Source organism: Protopterus annectens, chromosome 1.part1 (genome assembly GCF_019279795.1).
Source record: "Protopterus annectens isolate FY-2018-M chromosome 1.part1, PAN1.0, whole genome shotgun sequence".
Lineage (NCBI taxonomy): Eukaryota > Metazoa > Chordata > Ceratodontiformes > Protopteridae > Protopterus > Protopterus annectens.
The window spans coordinates 568,900,997-568,918,467 of record NC_056726.1 but is presented as its reverse complement, the minus strand read 5'-3'; the positions used below and the strand labels follow the sequence as shown (position 1 = coordinate 568,918,467).

Genomic DNA, 17,471 nt, shown 5'->3' with positions numbered 1-17,471 from the left:
CAGTGCAGGCCACAAACCTTCCTAATGTAAAACGACTGGTCTGAAGCCCAAGTGCTTAAACTAAAAGGTTTAGAATGAGTTACACCAAGCAGTAATAAATACAATTGAGTACTTTTAAGATGATGCAAAAGCAAAATAAAGTAGGAAGAAATACAAATACAATAAAAGCAGATACAAATTTTTCTTTTTTTTTTTTTGAGTGAGCAAATGAGATGGGCCCAGGAGGAGTATCCAAGTGCAAATTCACAAGAGGGGCGGGCAGTTTCAAAGCCATCAAGATTAACACCAAAACCAAAACCAAAACAAAAACATATTGTCATTGTCATTTAATCCTGGTGCTCTATTGGCTTCCAATATTATTTGCCAATAAGCCTCTCGATACTCTAATTTTGTTTTCCAAGGGCCACTCCTGGGAAGTTTATTTTTTATAAAGTATATGTTTTACAAAAAAATTTTATAAGCATTTTTATTGTTCATTACTTGATTGTAGATAAAAAGTGTAAATAGCGTATTTATGCACAATGGAACTTGGTGCTTTAAATCTTGATTGTCAATAAATTCAGCATCATTAAATGTACCTTGTGACTAGTATTTAAACAGTCTTTGAAGTAAAATTGTATTATCTGATGAAGTCAGGGTTTTTCTCTGAGGAAAATGTTTTTAAAAGGTCATTACTTGCGTTAATTTTAATAAATTTATAGTGGTTGCGGTTTTGCCTCAAGACTGAATTCTTTGGAGATTAGTTATGGCATAAATAACACAAAGTATAGAATTCTTGAGATACTTGACAGATTCTAAATACAGGAGTAATTATTATTACTAAAAATCACAAAAAAATGCAAAATTTCAATTATAATATCAAATAAATCAATCAAAATAAGGAGTATAGACGATATATGGTAGTAAGTATAGAATCAAATCAATCTCGGAGGTACTGTACAGAATAAAAGAATTTCAAGCTCTGGAAAAAAAGAAATACAAAAGAAATCCCACTAAGGGAAGAGTCTACTAAGGTGGTATATGGGGGACATAGAAACAAAATTAAAACAGTAGAGTGAGAAGGGGTGAAAGGGGATAGGAACAAAGGAACAGAAGGGAACAGAGTAAAGGAAGGATAAGAAGGAAGTTAGATATGGGGAGGCAGGAGAGGGAAGAACAGCAGGTGAGTTATCAGGGTGTGTAGAAGGAAATGAAGGGTGGGAGGACGGAATGAGATTTCAGTGGGGTTTTGGCAGGAACAGATCCATGAGTTCAGAAGAGTCTCTTTTAATGTGTTGAAGTTCAGGATATTCAAAATAGTTCTAATGGACAGAGGAAGTTTGTTCCAGGCTGAGGCAATGGAATAGCTGTACAGATTGTGGCCAATATTTTGTATGGGCTTGTAAATTTCCAAGAGAAACTGGTCAGAGCTTCTAATATATAAGGCAATGGCCTCCTAAGCCAGTGATTGTGGGTTCGAGTTCCATATTGGGTAATAAAGGTATTGATAGAAGTGTAAGGTATGGTTTTAGGAGACTGGGAACTTTGCTTTGCAGCATGAATGAGGCAGATTTTAATGGCCCAGTAGCTGATACATATGAGTTGAGAAGATAAAGCAGAGTGAAATTTACTGAAAAGTGAGTGAATATTCTCATAATATTCAGTGCCATTTTAAGATAGTGATTAAATGTGAGTGTTGAGCAGTTGTGGGAAGAAATAGTGCCATGGCTGTCACTAAATGCTGTAAGTGGAAAGTACAGGAGAGGTGGTGCAGTGTCTGGAGTGATCTGTTTATTGACAATGAAGGCTGATGACCAGTTGTGGTAGGAAAGTCTTTGCCACATATTGAAGAGTAGTGGGAAGGAGAAAGGGGAGTAATAAGTCATCGCTGAGTCAAGCACAGAAGGATGAGGACTACTGCAGATAGGAGAGGGCATAATTGATTATGAGACTTAGTTAAACAAAATGGCTGCAAGGCACTAGTTTTAGTTAGGAAGTAGGATGAGATGAAATGATGATGTTGTGCATAGAGATTCCTTGTCCCCACCTATGGCTTTGGGGGTTGTACTGGTCAAGAGAAGGGAGTGAACATTCTTTGTTGTTACCAAAGGCTTTTGGGTTAGCAGTTGTGGGTATCAGAGTGGAGAATTGGGTAGGGAGCCTTTTTTCCACTAAAATATTTAGAATAGTGGTGGGTACCAGAGCAGAATATAGAGGGGATAGGGAGAGGAACGATTGCTACCACCAAAGTCTTTAGAGTAGACAGTAGTATTAAGTAGAAAATGGAGAGCCCCAACTCTTACCTAAAGGTTTTAGCGAGTAAAGTAGCAGGTAGTATAAAGCCTTTGCTGCCACCAAAATCTGCAAGATGTATAGTACCAACAGTGGAGATGACACAAGAATCATTTGCTTCCCCCAAATTCCTTGGCATGAAGGAAGGAGAAGTAAAGGAGCAGGTATAAAAAAGGTGAGCTGCAGAGGACAAGACAGAATTAAGAGACAGGGAACCTCTAATGCCTAATCTAGCATCAGCTGGTGGTCTGCGTGTTTAAAAGCTGTGATGATGGTAAGGTATGATTAGCTGCAGCTCAGTTAGGTTATTGGTTCGGTGTTTCAGAGATTGGTGTGACAAGGTATGAATTGATGAAACTAAGTGGGAATTTTAATGATCAGTGTAGGAGTTTTGACTGAAGTGGTAGGGACAAGAGCTGAAGGGAGAAGGGAATGAGTATGTTTCCTGTACATGTGACTATTGGTGCATAAATGTGATGGCATGAGGGTGACGGTGCCCATATGCCTGTGTTAAGGAAGAATCAACAACGGTGATCGTTGGATTGTGCAAGACAGGTTTGCCAGTGTCCACACTGGGATTTCGTTTAAACTGTATACTTTTTGTTAAAAATATTTTTACTGTTTTGAACATTCACAAAAGTTTAGTTCATATAAACACATTGCGTTTACAGTCCTTAATAAGCTGAATAAGGTGGAAAGTACGCGTTAACAACAAAAGATAACTACATACAATATTTTTAAAGTGAAAAAAAAATATTGCAACATAACATCAACATTGTGAGAGATGTAGTGGAAGAAGAAAAACACCGTACAATGTAGCGTGCTTGTCTCTCATGGACAGGAACAACATGTAAATGTCCCAACGTATCCACGTTCTGCCGGCCACTGGGTTCTTTATACACAAAATATAAAGACTAAAAATTACCGTGGGAATGGAAGACTAGGCTTCTTACGATCTTCACAGATCAATAGCATAGTAAATATATATGAACCTATCAAATTTATGAACAAAGAATACAGATCAGGTGTGGAATATACAAATATAGTTATCAGAAGAACTGATATTTATGCAATTAATAGGAGATAAGAGTCACTGAACAGTGTATAATGGATTCTTATGTGCAATACTAATGTCTATTTATTTTAAACAGAAGTTTATTTAATTAATTTATTTATGTTTGTTAATGACAATGGTGGACCGATCTATTGAGGACCCATCTTAGTCATATTATAGGAATTACAATAGAATGTTTATAAAGAAATTCAATATTAGAGCAATAAAACAACAGGAAGATTAAAAACATTAACTGACAGTATGTTGGAATCACAATAATATGATGGTTACGAACATGTAGAAAATTCAAAAATCTGAATAGTATATACATGTTTGCATAAATAATAAAGCACATAGCTTTTTAGTTTGATCGTAGATGCAAGGTTGTAGGCTAAGCAGGAGTTAAAAGTTGAGGAGGGCTGATAACAAGGGTTGAGTATAACTACTAAGCAGTATTGTAACTTAGTACAAAATGAGGTTGCACATAGTTACAACTGTAGTTCTACATACAGATGGCTGCTTCAAGCAGGTGCAAACTGGTTTTTTTGAAAGGTGATTTTCTTTGACTGCACTATAAACAATTGTTACAGATTTCAGTAAGGAGAGATACCCAGATTCTTGGTTCAACGATTGACAGGGCATAGTTTGTGAGACTGAAAGTCTGGTAAGTATTTAGGAACTGTTGGCCTGGGACTGAAGTTAATAACATATGCTGTTGTTGGCCAGCATACCTCTCCACCTCTTAGAGCAGGGAATCTGGACAGAGCCATGAATAAAAGTCAGACAAAAGCCCAAAAATAGGGACAGTTTTTAACTATTGCTCTTACAAACTTTGAAAGTTGGTAGACTAACATGTTTTGCATTAGCATGAATTTTCTGAAGGGTATGAAGTCCGAAACTCAAAAGTCTTTCATTATTTTTTAACTTCAATCTTTAATGATTTGCCATTAATTTGCCAGAAAACCACATCTTTATGAAAAATGGACAAGAAATATGAGCAAAAAATCTGGACATTCTGCGAAAATCTGTACAGTTGAGAGCTATGGACTGGCCAGTCTGTGACTGACAAAAGGAGTGGACTTACTATAAAGGGTTTTATGAACCAGGCAAATAAGTACTAAGTCTACTCATTTTCTTATAAAGAATCAATTAGCTTGCTTGAGGGTGACATAGTAATGTTCATTTTTAGGTAAGAGAGGGATGAATCTGATAATGTTTTGGACAGCCTTAGGATTTTCTGATTTTTTTTTTTTTTTTTTTTTTTTAGAGAGGCATGTGAGAGTAATGATTGGATGTAATCGAACTGTGCCCAATGGATGTTTTTGCCAATTTTCATCTCCCAAGGTTAAGAATGTATGAGGTTTTTGGCACACATACATGTTATACACTACAGTTAACATTTACCTCTAAGCTGGTGATGTACAGTAACATACTTGATTTTGGGCCTAGGGTGGTACCTATATATCTGACATGCTTAACAGGCTGGTTATTGTATTATGGGAGACAGAAGGAGGAGGTCATTTGTTTAGCTGTTGTGGCATACCAAAAACATGTTGGTGTTTCAGCTTTTAGTTTGAGTAGTTTGTGAAGCAGCCATGGACACAGACTAGGAACAGTGCGCCTTAGTCTTTGCACTGTTGTATGAATGCAGGGGGTGGTATCACAACAGACGTCATCAGTATATGGAATGAGTTTAGTTACTTTTAGATTGGTGGGTGATCAAATTTATGAATAGACAGGAAAGGATAAAAAGGAACAGCAGTAATTACTGAGGCTTGAGGAACTCCTGCTCCAAAATCTTGATTAATTACGTAGAAAAGGCAAACAGTGTGTTAAATACAGAAGATAAATTAGATTAGGACAAGTACTGCTGCCAAGAAAGATTAAATGCCTGCAGCACCTTGGGGATTAATGAGAAAAAAACTTCAAAGTGTTTTTAAAAGAAGGAAATTGAGGCATTGATTGCTTTTAATTATTCCTTTTACTATGACATGGGATGTGCAGTTGGAGTAAATATTAAGTGCGTTAATTTGCTCTTAAATCACAGCCTCGAGAAGTGTATTAAAGAAGAAAGTACTTACTGTGATTAAATAAAATGTATCTTTTTGGTATTACAGTCCTGTACTTTTTTCTTAGAATCACAAATTATTCATCATCTGTTTGTTTTCTGGTGTGCTTTTGGTAGTTATTATTATTGTTATTTTTACAGTTTCTAAAAATCCACAAGAAGTTTCAAATGTAAGTACATGCAAGTGGAGTAATTGTAGGTGACAGCATTTTATTCCACTTGCCTGAAAAAATACATTATAGTTGTAAAAAAGTATTCAATCATACAAGCGATGGTGCCATTATTTTATTTAATAGAAACTATGCAATAAAAGGAATAACTCAATGTTCTTCATGGGGTTTAAATCTCATAAAATCTATCATTATCATGCATGGACTAACATTCTTACACACAGTGACTATTGACCAATAAAAACACTGAACCATTTTAAAGCATGCTTACATAACATTACAATAATCTATTTGCATTTTTAACAATACTTGTTAAAATATTTTCTTACCTATTCTATGCATTGGTATAATATAATATCCATTGAGCTTGATATGTTCATTTTTGGATTTTCTTCTGTATGAAAAAAGGAACACATGAAATTCAGGCTTGGTGAATATTTGGTAAACTTAAGCAATTGTTAAAACCTCATCAAACACCTAGACATTGATAATAATCAAGCACAGTTATATCTGCACAGTCTGCATTTAAGAGATGGCACAGCTATCTGCCTCTGTAATCAATATTTTCTTCATGTCTAATATGTGAAACTGTTCAATATATTTTGATATATTTGATTACCAGAGCTCTTACACTGCTGTGCTGTTGCATCCAAAGAACACTTTATTTGATTTTTTTTTACCCACTGACATGATTACCTCCTCAATAAATTATTTATTTATTTATTTTTATTTATTTTACATTTGTTAACCGGGAGAGTCCGACTGGATACATGTCCATTTTCAGCGGAGGCCCGGGGAGAAAAGCTCCAAGTACATAACAGACATATGAACATTGTTAATGCAAAAAAAGGAAGATAGTTGAGTTCTAAATAAAGGAGGTAATCTAGAAAGCAAAGTGTATAGGAAACCCACCTACTGCAATTCCTATCTGCACTACAATAGTGCACACCCCACACATTGGAAGAGAAATATTATCAAAGGTCAATATGTGAGGGGTAGCAGAATGGCTAGTACTGAGGAAGATTTCATAAGAGAATGTGATACACTAAGTATTATGTTTAGGGATCGAGGATACCCAGAAAAACTTATTAATGAAATTAAACAGGAAGTTGAAAATGGAAGATTAACTAGATTTGCCCCCATAATAAGAGGAGGCGGATTGATGAACAATCCTAATATAGACAAAATTTCTGACAAGGTACAGGAAAATTACAATTTAGCCCTTACTTTGGAATATAATGGTGTTAACAACAAAGTAAATCAGATTTTTCATAGAGAGTGGAATAGATTTATTAATTCCACTGATATAGAGAAAGCAAAAACTATTCCAGCTAAAGTAGTATATAAAAATGCACACAGTATAAGAAATATTTTGGAGAATAAGAAAGTTAATAATTTGAATGACCAAAAGAAAAAAGGTACATATAAGTGCGGTAGATGTGCACAATGTCCATATATACTAAATGGAAATAGTATAAATATAACAAGTAGAAACAGAACAATAACTAATGAAGAATATTATTATAATTGTGATTCTACGGGCTTAATATACTTAGCCTTTTGTAAAGCTTGCTTTTCATTCTATATAGGGAAAACGGAAAGGAAGCTTAGAAGAAGAATCTATGAACATCTTAATGATGTTAAAAATTGTAAGGAGACAAACGCTCTATATAGACATACAAGGGAATGTCCTGAAGCAAGCTTTACATTTACAGTTATTGAACATACTGAAAAAGATATAAGGGGTGGACTCTGGGAGGAAAAGATTGAATATAGGGAGCTCTGGTGGCAAATCACGCTGGAGGCCTACAACCCCCCGGGCTTAAATGAATACACAAGTATACTCCCTATTTTGAAGTTAAGGGCAGCTAAATTGTAAAATATATATATTTTTCTTTCTTATTTATTCCTTATGTATGATTGTGTCTAGTGTATTAATTATTTTATATATTTATAATATTGTGGCATTTTTAATAGATTTTTAAATATGTATATATGAATTATTTTAGTCTTTAAGAGCTTAGCTATACATTGATTTTGTGATAATAGGTATTTATTTATTTATTGATGTAAATTATTTTTAAGAAAATTCCTTTTGGGAATTAACAACTCAATTGCAATATATATGTATGGTCACTAGATGGCAGTTTATTCACTGGCTAATACTTCTGTCACAATTAAGACATTGCGTTTTTATACAATTCAATACATTAACCATATTAATTCCTGTTGGAATATATAAGCAAATATTTATTCCTCAATTATGTATGAGTTATGTTTGCACATAATGAAATGGTGTTACATTAACAAGTGGATTAGGGTATTTTTAAAGGATGTCTTTTTAAATGGTGTAATTAATTTAATTGGTGAATTTTTTAATTGACTTATTGAATGGAGTATTTAAACTAGATAGAATTGTTTAACAAATTACATCTGATGAAGTGTTGGGATACAAACGAAAACGCATTTGGACTTAATAGCGTTAATGTTGGTGCCTTTCCGTTGCTGTGTTGCTGTGTTGTAGATTTTACTGTTTATGGCTGTCGTGGATTAAAAACTATTCAATTTTGCTTTGGAGCTTCCGTGGCATTTCCTTTCCTTTATTTTGGATTTGAGTTCTAAATACAATATAAAGATACATCACATCTTGGGAAAAAAAAACAACAGCAGCATGTAAAAAAAAACATAGGTCAGTTACAAAGGCGAGGCGCCTTGTTAAAAAGCGGTTAAGGATAGTGAGGTAAGAGAAGGGTAAATGATAGTGGTTAATCAGGTTTGGAACAGGGACATTGCCAGAGAGTATTGAGATGGGGTTTAAGCTTTTTTTTGAATTGTAGGAGTGAGGGTTCTGAGGTGAGCATGGTCGGTAGGGAGTTCCACATTTTACCTACAAAGTTTGAGAATAGAGAATCCCCAGCAGAATTATTGGCTTTGGTAGTTTGAGCTAAGATCTTATTGGATCATCTTTACACAATTAGTCATCTTTGTCCTCATTAGTAAAAGGTATTTCCTGAGCGTGTTTCATCAAACTGGTCTAAAAATGTAATGCTTTGCGACCTTTGCATTGCATTAAAGAAAACAGCACATTATAACAGTGACACAGTGCATTATTAAAGTGGATGGCACCTATACTGGGGATTGTTTGCAATGGCTTGCTTGTGACTATTACATCTACTAGCTAGTGATTATTAAGTCAAGGTATATGCCAACATTCGTGGATATGTTACTAGAAATACATTCTGTCACTCCCTCCCTTTCTCTCCTATTATGCTGTGTCTCCATTAATTATGTATTCATTTATTTATATTTGTTTACTGGAGTGGTGCATTGATCAATACTGACCATCAGTTCAGACCCAGAGAAATACAAAACATTTTACAAAGCAAAAACACAGAAATATAAGCAATAACAAGCATAGTTCAGACCAGTTACATAAAAAAATGTGTATGCACAGTAAACAAACACAGTACAAATGTACAATCAAGCAGAGTGCAGTGTACATTGTATACATTAGTTTTTAAAGTGGGTCAGTCTTTAGTGAATCTTGAGATAGAAGAGACTCAGAAAGGAGAGGTGTATGGTCATATATCATGTGCTGAAGCAGGAGCATTTGACTCGGATGAAAATGTGTTTTTTGTTACATTCCGAATTTGGTATGTGTTGATGTCCTTGAGGTCGATAGGGACAGCTTGCCAAAGAGTAGGTGCCCGAGAGGAGAAAGTATGTGTAGTGCTATAAAGTTTGGTTCTAGGGGCTAATCCAAGTCGGTGTGTCTTGTGAGTGAGTCATGTCTCACGTTGATTGAGGAGTTTTTTTCTTGAAGTCTAGCAGCAAGGGGAGGAAATGTGTGGAGCTGGATTTGTTTGTAGAGTTGTTATCCTAAAAGTAGTTTAGATCTTTGTCTTATATTTAACCGTTTGTTTTTTTTTTTTTTCTAGGGTCAATACAGTGATGGTCACAGAGAGTTGAGTTTGTAATGAATCTGCAGATGCTGTTACACACAAACACACTGGAAAGTTAGAGGATGCCTGAGGAGTGGAGAAAGTGTTTTGGTACCGATATTTAAGAATAAGGGTGATGTGCAGAGCTGTAGTAACTACAGAGGGATAAAAGTGATCAGAAGAGAGGTGATGATTAGTGATCAGAAGTATGGTATCATGCCAGGAAAGAGCACTACATATGTGATGTTTGCTCTGAGAGTATTGATGGAAAAGTACAGAGAAGGTCAGAAGGAGTTGTATTGGGTCTTTTTGTGGACTTAGAGAAAGCATATGACAGGGTGCCTAGAGAGGAGTTGTGGTATTGTATGAGGAAGTCGGGAGTGGCAGAGAAGTATGTAAGAGTGGTACAGGATATGTATAAGGGTAGTGTGACAGTGGTGAGATCTGCAATGGGAGTGACAGATGCATTTAAGGTGGAGGTGGGATTACATCAAGGATCAGCTCTGAGCCCTTTCTTATTTGCAGTGGTGATGGACAGGTTGACACACGAGATCAGACAGGGAGTTCCCATGGACTATGATGATTGCAGATGACATTGTGATCTGTAGTGAGAGTAAGGAACAGGTGGAGGAGACCCTGGAGAGGTGGAGATATGCTCTAGAGAGGAGAGGAATGAAGGTCAGCAGGACTAAGACAGAATATGTGTGTGAATGAGAGGGAGGGTAGAGAAATGGTGAGGATGCAGGGAGGAGAGCTGGTGAAGGTGGATGAGTTTAAATACTTGGGATCAACAGTTCAGAGTAATGGTGAGTGTAGAAGAGAGGTGAAGAAGAGAGTACAGGCAGGATGGAGTGGGTGGAGAAGAGTGTCAGGAATGATTTGTGACAGTTGAGTACCAGTAAGAGTGAAAGGGAAGGTCTACAAGAGGGTAGTGAGGCCAGCTATGTTATATGGGTTGGAGACAGTGGCATTGACAAAAAGGCAGGAGTCAGGGATGGACGTGGCAGAGTTAAAGATGTTAAGATTTGCACTGGGTGTGATGAGGGTTAACAGGATTAGGAATAAGTATATTAGAGTTAGCTCAGTTTGGATGGTTTGGAGACAAAGCCAGAGAGGTGAAATTGCATTGGTTTGGACATGTGCTGAGGAGGGATGCTGGGTATATTGGGAAAAGGATGCTAAGGATGAAGTCGCCAGGTAAGAGGAAAAGGGGAAGGCCTAAGATAAGGTTTATGGATGTGGTGAGAGAGGACATGCAGTGGTTGGTGTGACAGAGCAAGATGCAGAGGACAGAAAGAAATGGAAGCAGATTATCCGCTGTGGTGACCCCTAATGGGAACAACCAAAATAAAAATAAAAAAGAAGATGCCTGCACAGTACAACCTTTAGTTATGCCCCTAATTACATAAAGTAGTGGTGGCTTATGCTCAGAGCCTAGTGATAAAAATGGGGGTACAGAAATTGGAGAATTGAATCTTTCCAAAACTGAAGTGGAGTAAAGGGGATACCCCCATAGTGTTAAGGCCTAAGAAAGGTAATATATTGGTATGCATTCCAGTGGGAATTTTAATGCCACTACTAATATAGTATTACTCATAATTTATTCTTTTTCCAAGAAACAGCAATATTTGCACAGTCCTCAGTTGGGGAGCAAGTCATACAACTACCTTAGTCAAACATGCTTACAAATAGAAAAGGAAGAGTTTTCAGACGAAATTTTGAGCAGTTAATAAACATAAAGGGATGCTCTTTTACAACCGATTGTTTTTCAGAGTGACATTTGTTTCTGCCATTTGACAACAGGCAGTAGACCAGATATGACAAAGAATTCCTAACACATGCAGTGCTATCTCACTGATATCAGTGATATCCCAATTACCCAAGAAATGAGCAGAAATACCAAAAAACCCTATAAATATTGCCATTTAGAGTAATGAAATATGGGATTCAAGTAAACGGAGACAAGTATGAATTACTAACAACATGCCGTATTTTGGCCATGTAATTGGCAAGAATAGGCTGTGCAAGCTGAAGGAAAGATGGAGGCTGTGTTGAGGACAACTAGACCTCAGAATTTGTCACAAATTAGGTCATACAGGGGACTGGTAAACTGCTACTGCATTACTGCAAAGTTTTGTAGATGCTGGTAATAGTGTTACCCCAATTAAATGCATTGCTATATAAAGAGAACCCATGGAAATGTATGTACTGTAACTTTCTGAGCATGTCCTTAAGAAAATAAATAGTCATGTGGGCTGAGGTGCTAAACTAGCCTTATCAATCTTTGTATATTAGGTTGGCATGTGATGTCTTACCTTGTGGATTTGACTATTTCACTATTACATAAAATCCGGAATGGTACAGAGAGACACATTTGATTGATGGTCATTGATCAAAGCTTGCTATAAGTATGGTCAGACATCAAAAGGAACATTTACCCTGCTATGGATCCTAAAGTGATTCAACCAGCACCTATACAGGAAAGGTTTACGCTGGCTATAGATTGTCAGCTATTGTTATCCATATTCAGTAAGAGGAAAGGGCACCCATGATGACCAAAAGGTGCATAGATTACCAGTTATTTTTATCCATAGTCAGTAAGAGGAAAGGTGCATCCATGGTGAATGAAGAGAAGGTATATATGGATGTTCATAGGATATTAAATGCAAGAGATACTAGCAATGTGGTAATGATACATTGTTAAGACTGACAACCAAGAATGATGGATCTAGTGGATGTGCACCCCACCTTTCTTGTGCATTTACACAACGACCATACATCTCTTTAAGGAGAAGAGTTTGGTACAGATGGATAGGGTATGGATCCCACCAATGTTACACTCTGTAAGGAATAGAGAACTGGCTGCATATCCTATTGGGATTTGAATCCCACCACTGCCAGCTGAATGTCAGTGGACACTAGAATTACACCACCGGTATTAAATAGATTAAAGAATAAAAACAAAACGTAGATGTGAATCACTGAACAAGTCATTAATTGCAACTTGGTCGCAAAAGAGTGCAGGACATATGCACTTCTGCCCTGGGTATGGATCTTCAGCATTCACATCAGTGAATACGCTGGGTATGGAAAATCACACTGTCTCTGCATACCCCTTTCTCACCACTTTCTCTGAGGTATAAAGGAATGTAGTTGTAGCTGTACAGCAGGAGGTACACAGGGTTGAGGTGGACTGATGTACCAGCAGGAAGTGCAGGAAGTACAGAATGGGAGAGTGGCAGATGGGCAGGAACAGAAGGTATACAAGGATGAGGTGGACTGGTGCACCAGCAGGTGACACCCATTGAGAAAGTGACAGCTGTGCAGTGCTGGGAGGTGCACATGGAGGCTATGGCAGTAATGCAGCAGTAGGAGGTACAAAAGTGGATTAGTGCACCAGTAGAATGTATAGGGGAGGCAGTGACAGATGAGCAACAGTAGCAATGGGGCATACACAGGGAAGCAATGGCAGTTGAGAAGCAGCAGGTGATACACATGGAGACAGTGTTAGCTGAGCAACAGCAGCAGGAGGAACACAGGAGGCAGTGTCAGCTGAGCAACAGCTACAGGAGGAACACAGGGGGGCAGTGTCAGCGGAGCAGCAGGAGGAGGCACACAGGGAGGTAGGAGCAGCTGAGCAGCAGGACGAGATACACAGGGAGGCAATGGCAGCTGAGATGCAGCAGCAGGAGGTACACAGGGAGGCAGTGGCAGCTGAGCAACAGCAGCAGGAGGTACACAGGGAGGCTGTGGCAGCTGAGCAGCAGGAGTTCCACAGGGAGGCTGTAGCAGCTGAACAGCAGGATGAGATACACAGGGAGATTGTGGTAGCTGAGCAGGAGGAACACAGGGGGGGCAGTGTCAGCTGAGCAGCAGCAGGAGGGACACATGGAGGTAGTGGCAACTGAGCAGCAGCAGGAGACATACCGGGTACAGAGCCAGCTGTGCAGCAGTAGAAGGTACATATGGAGGTGGTGACAATTTTGCAGCAGTATTAAGAGTACAGAGAAGCAATGCCAGCTGTGCAGAAGAAAGAAATACAAAGGGAATAAATGGTAGCTATGCAACAGCAAGAGATACACTGGGAATCGGTGGCAGCTTTGCATAATTAGGGTGAAGCCATTGTACAGAAGTCAGTCTGTCCACTTCAGGAACAAATGTTATGGCTGTATCTAGCAGCATGATATGAAGACTGGCATGCTATCATGAATTCTTATCAATATGAAGGTACTTTTTCTTCAAAATTTGGTAGTGAGTTACACATCCAGTTCAAGCCTTGAGAAACTACAAAAATCGAGAAATGAATCCAAAATCTGCTCAAGTACAAAAGTGATCACCTTGATTATTTTAGACCTTATGTCTGAGTCAATACCTGTGTAGCCCTTTTATACGGTCGGGAATGTGCCACGTCCCGTGTTACTGGTGACTGTCCTGAGTTAGATACATCACCTTTCACAATGAATATAAGCTCTTCACACTGCATGTGTTCCTGGATGCTCTGGTACTGCACTGTGAGTCTGGCCACCTCCCTCCATTGCTGCTTATACCTGCAATGGGAATTCTATTGTTTACACCTTTACATCCTGCTGTATCTATGGTTCAACAAGGACAATGGTAAGGAAATGAAAGGGCACATTCATAGGGAAGACTAATCATGGTGATGTGGGTAGCATCATTTCAATCTGGCATGGATGATACACAGAAAGGAGAAGAGGGTGGCCCTAAGTGGCTGCCATGTACATATAAGAAATGCATACCTAATGCAAACAGAATTGAAGAGTTTTCAGCTGCATTATAAAGCTTTTATTTTACCTGTACATCTGATGCTTAAACCTTTAGATATAATTTTTATGGGTTATATGTTTCTTTGCACTTATTTCAGTATTATGTCTGTTTGCTGACCAGTGGTTTGGTGGCGGCCAATTGTTTTTCCTCATTTATTTTACTTAATAGGTAGGTAGGCAGGTCCTTGGACTATTTTCAAACATCACCTGGGCACAGTGGCAGTTGTATAAAGCTATAGTAGTTCTGTATATTAATAAACCAATGCAATCATTACAGACACAGTGTGATATAGAGTTAAAAAAAATCTCAATAAGTTCTTAACATACAGCTGAACCTTGGAACACATACTTTAAGAGCCTTAAAAACAACTTAAGTTTAGTAACATTATTTACCTTTAAACTAGTACATGAAAAAGGGTCTCACTTTTCAAAAGCAAACTAAGAGTATCCTCATCCCTAAATACCATACTGGTAGTTGGCACAGAGTTTAAGAGTATGGGCCATAGCTTCTGTGGTAGAGGTCTGATTCCCTCACTAATCTGTTAGATGACCTTGAGCAAGTCACTTAACTGGAACTGGACATTTTGGATAGGCTCCTCAACGGTCCCCTGGACTTCAAGCCTAGTAACTACCTGTGAACCTATAAGCAGGAAGAAAACAAGCCGCAGATGAAATATATATGCATTTGTTTACTTAAAGTCAGTTATAAAGGATTACTTTAGTAGTGTAGTCTTCATTTATTGCAGTAGTGTATAGGCTGATAGCCTTAATTTGAAGGAAGAGTATCTATCCTTTGCCCAAGAAATAAGTGAAGCAGTAGGTCCTTTTTAAGCATGTAAAAAGTGCTTTTGTGTGACTTTAGTGTAGTCTGTTATTTTTCTAAACTTCTGTGTGAGATTTTCCATCTGGCACCGGGCGGTACAATCAATATCCGAGATGAATGGAGTTGTTTGCAAAGCTAGTTTGTTGGCTTTATATTTATGAGGCTATGGGCTATGGGAAGGATTTTATGATTAGTTTGGTTTTCAAAGTGGGATAGTATTTTCTCATAGCATAATTTAAAAGCGAATGTTGAAAGCAACAAGGTAAATTGAGCTGTGACTGCTAACCTATTTGCTTTTTTTGAGTGAGATGCAATGGTGTTCACTTCTGGGTGATAAATGAATGAAGTGACAGATCCCATTTATAATGGTTTGAATTTTCTGGCTATTTAGAGAGGAATTTGGTATAGTAATAAGGAGTTTGTATTCCAGATGAGGAAAGAATTCTGCTGAATGTTGTTTTTTGAACAGTTGTAATATTACAGTTGTACTCTCAAGGCATGTTTCATACTGTTCATACAGAAACTAGCGTTCTTTATCCACTGATGCATGGTGTGCCAGCGTCACATTCAACAGCACTGTTTCAAAGCCAGTTGTCATGCCTACAGATTTACATTAATAGGGTGCATGCTTCTCCGTTATGCATAAAACTTTCTATGCCTTAATTTACTTTGCATGTGTTTTTTTTTTTTAATTTCCCTCATAGAAGTTATCTGTTGTGGGATCTTCTCACCAAACAAATGTGTAAGATCTCTGATCTGCTGTTCAAAATTTATAATCTGAGTCTTGGGTCCAATGGTCCTTCCCTAATTAGACAGTCTACTAAAACTGCTTCAAAGCCATCACAGATAAGATATTTCAGTGAATGATTCAATATTGAGTTTTCTATTTGAGATCAGAATCAGGCATTTGAGTGGGAAAAATGAAAGGTAGCAACCATTTATATTTCAATGGAGTGAATTTTCTAGAAATAAGGCCATAATCTAATGGAGAGAATGTCACCTCCACAGACAGGTTTAGTTGATTCTCATAGGTGTCACTAGTGCAGTGAGCCATGCTGATTCCTACAGGGGTCACTATTGCAGCAAGACATGTTAATCCCTACAGGGGTCACCAGTGCAGTGAGACATGCTGATCCCTACAGATGTCACCAGTACAATGAGTCATGCTGGTTCCTACAGAAGTCACCATTGCAGGGAGCTATGCTGATCCATGCAGGTGTCACCAGTGCAGTGAGCCATGCTTACCTCTACAAATGTCACCAGCGCAGTAAGCCATGCTGATCCCTTCAGGTGTCATTAGTGGAGTGAGTCATGCTTATCCTTACATGTGTCACCATTGCAGTGAGTCATGCTGATCCCACCCAACAGGTGTCATAATTTCAGTGAAACATGCTCATCCCTACACGTCACCACTGCAATCTGATGATAATCCCTACAGGTGTCACCATTGCAGTGAGTCATGCTGATCCCTGCAGGTGTCACCAGTGCAGTGAGTCATGCTGATCCATTCAGGTGTCACCAGTACACTGAGACATGCTAATCCATACAAGTGTCACCACTGCAGTCAGTCATGCTAATACCTACAGGCATCACCAGTACAATGAGCCTGCTGTATTGTTTCCCCTAGGATGGGACAGCAAGCATCGGCTGTTCCCTTAACTCCCCCCATGCCTGATTTCTACAGTGTCCTTGCCACTAGACAAGCATAGATCATCTGAGCTATAGTTAGGACTTTATTCCACTCCACCATGCAGCCAAGTGTACTTTGTCAACTAATCATAACCAAATACATAGGTTAAGAGGTATATACCAAATTTACTTTTGACCTTATGCAAGAAAATGCAGGATAGAGAACTATTTAATGAAATGATAATTACACACATTAATATTAGTTTTAAAGTCATTGGCCATCTTTTTCCCTCAGAAATTTCTGATATGGCATTTTATTTAGAAAATAAAACAGTATTTCTGGCATAAGGTAATCAAAATTTTAGCAAATCAAGGCTTTTCATAATGTAACAAATACATGGCAATGACAAAACTTACCTACAAATTATGATAGCAATGACCAAAAGGAGAAATACCAGAACAAAGAAAATCGCCAATAAAATCATATGGATTAAGGTTAGGGTACTTGTGTCTTCCATCTTGTTTGTTGCTAAAGAACACAAAATACAAATAAAACAAAAACAGCATGTGAGAACCAATGCAAACTATGCAATTGCAGTTGCTTTGGAAATTACATTTATTGTACTAAAATTTACAGGCAGATGATTTGTTCTCAGTTTACTACATAATATGCATCATCGTGTATTGTTAGCAGATACTAATCTGGCATAGAGCTTTGCTATTAATTACAA

The 17,471-nt window shown here is 37.8% G+C and overlaps 1 protein-coding gene across 1 annotated transcript in view; it reads right to left on the bottom strand.

The window, feature by feature from the left end:
* The window catches only part of LOC122814881, a 1,525,389-nt gene that overhangs the window by 595,194 nt on the left and 912,724 nt on the right, over positions 1 to 17,471 (bottom strand). Inside the window, exons 17-18 of the mRNA XM_044087155.1 lie at positions 17,158 to 17,269; positions 5,893 to 5,957 (exon numbers count right to left, since the gene is read on the bottom strand). Coding sequence (XP_043943090.1) covers positions 5,893 to 5,957; positions 17,158 to 17,269 — 177 coding nt within the window. The remainder of the gene's footprint in view (positions 1 to 5,892; positions 5,958 to 17,157; positions 17,270 to 17,471) is intronic.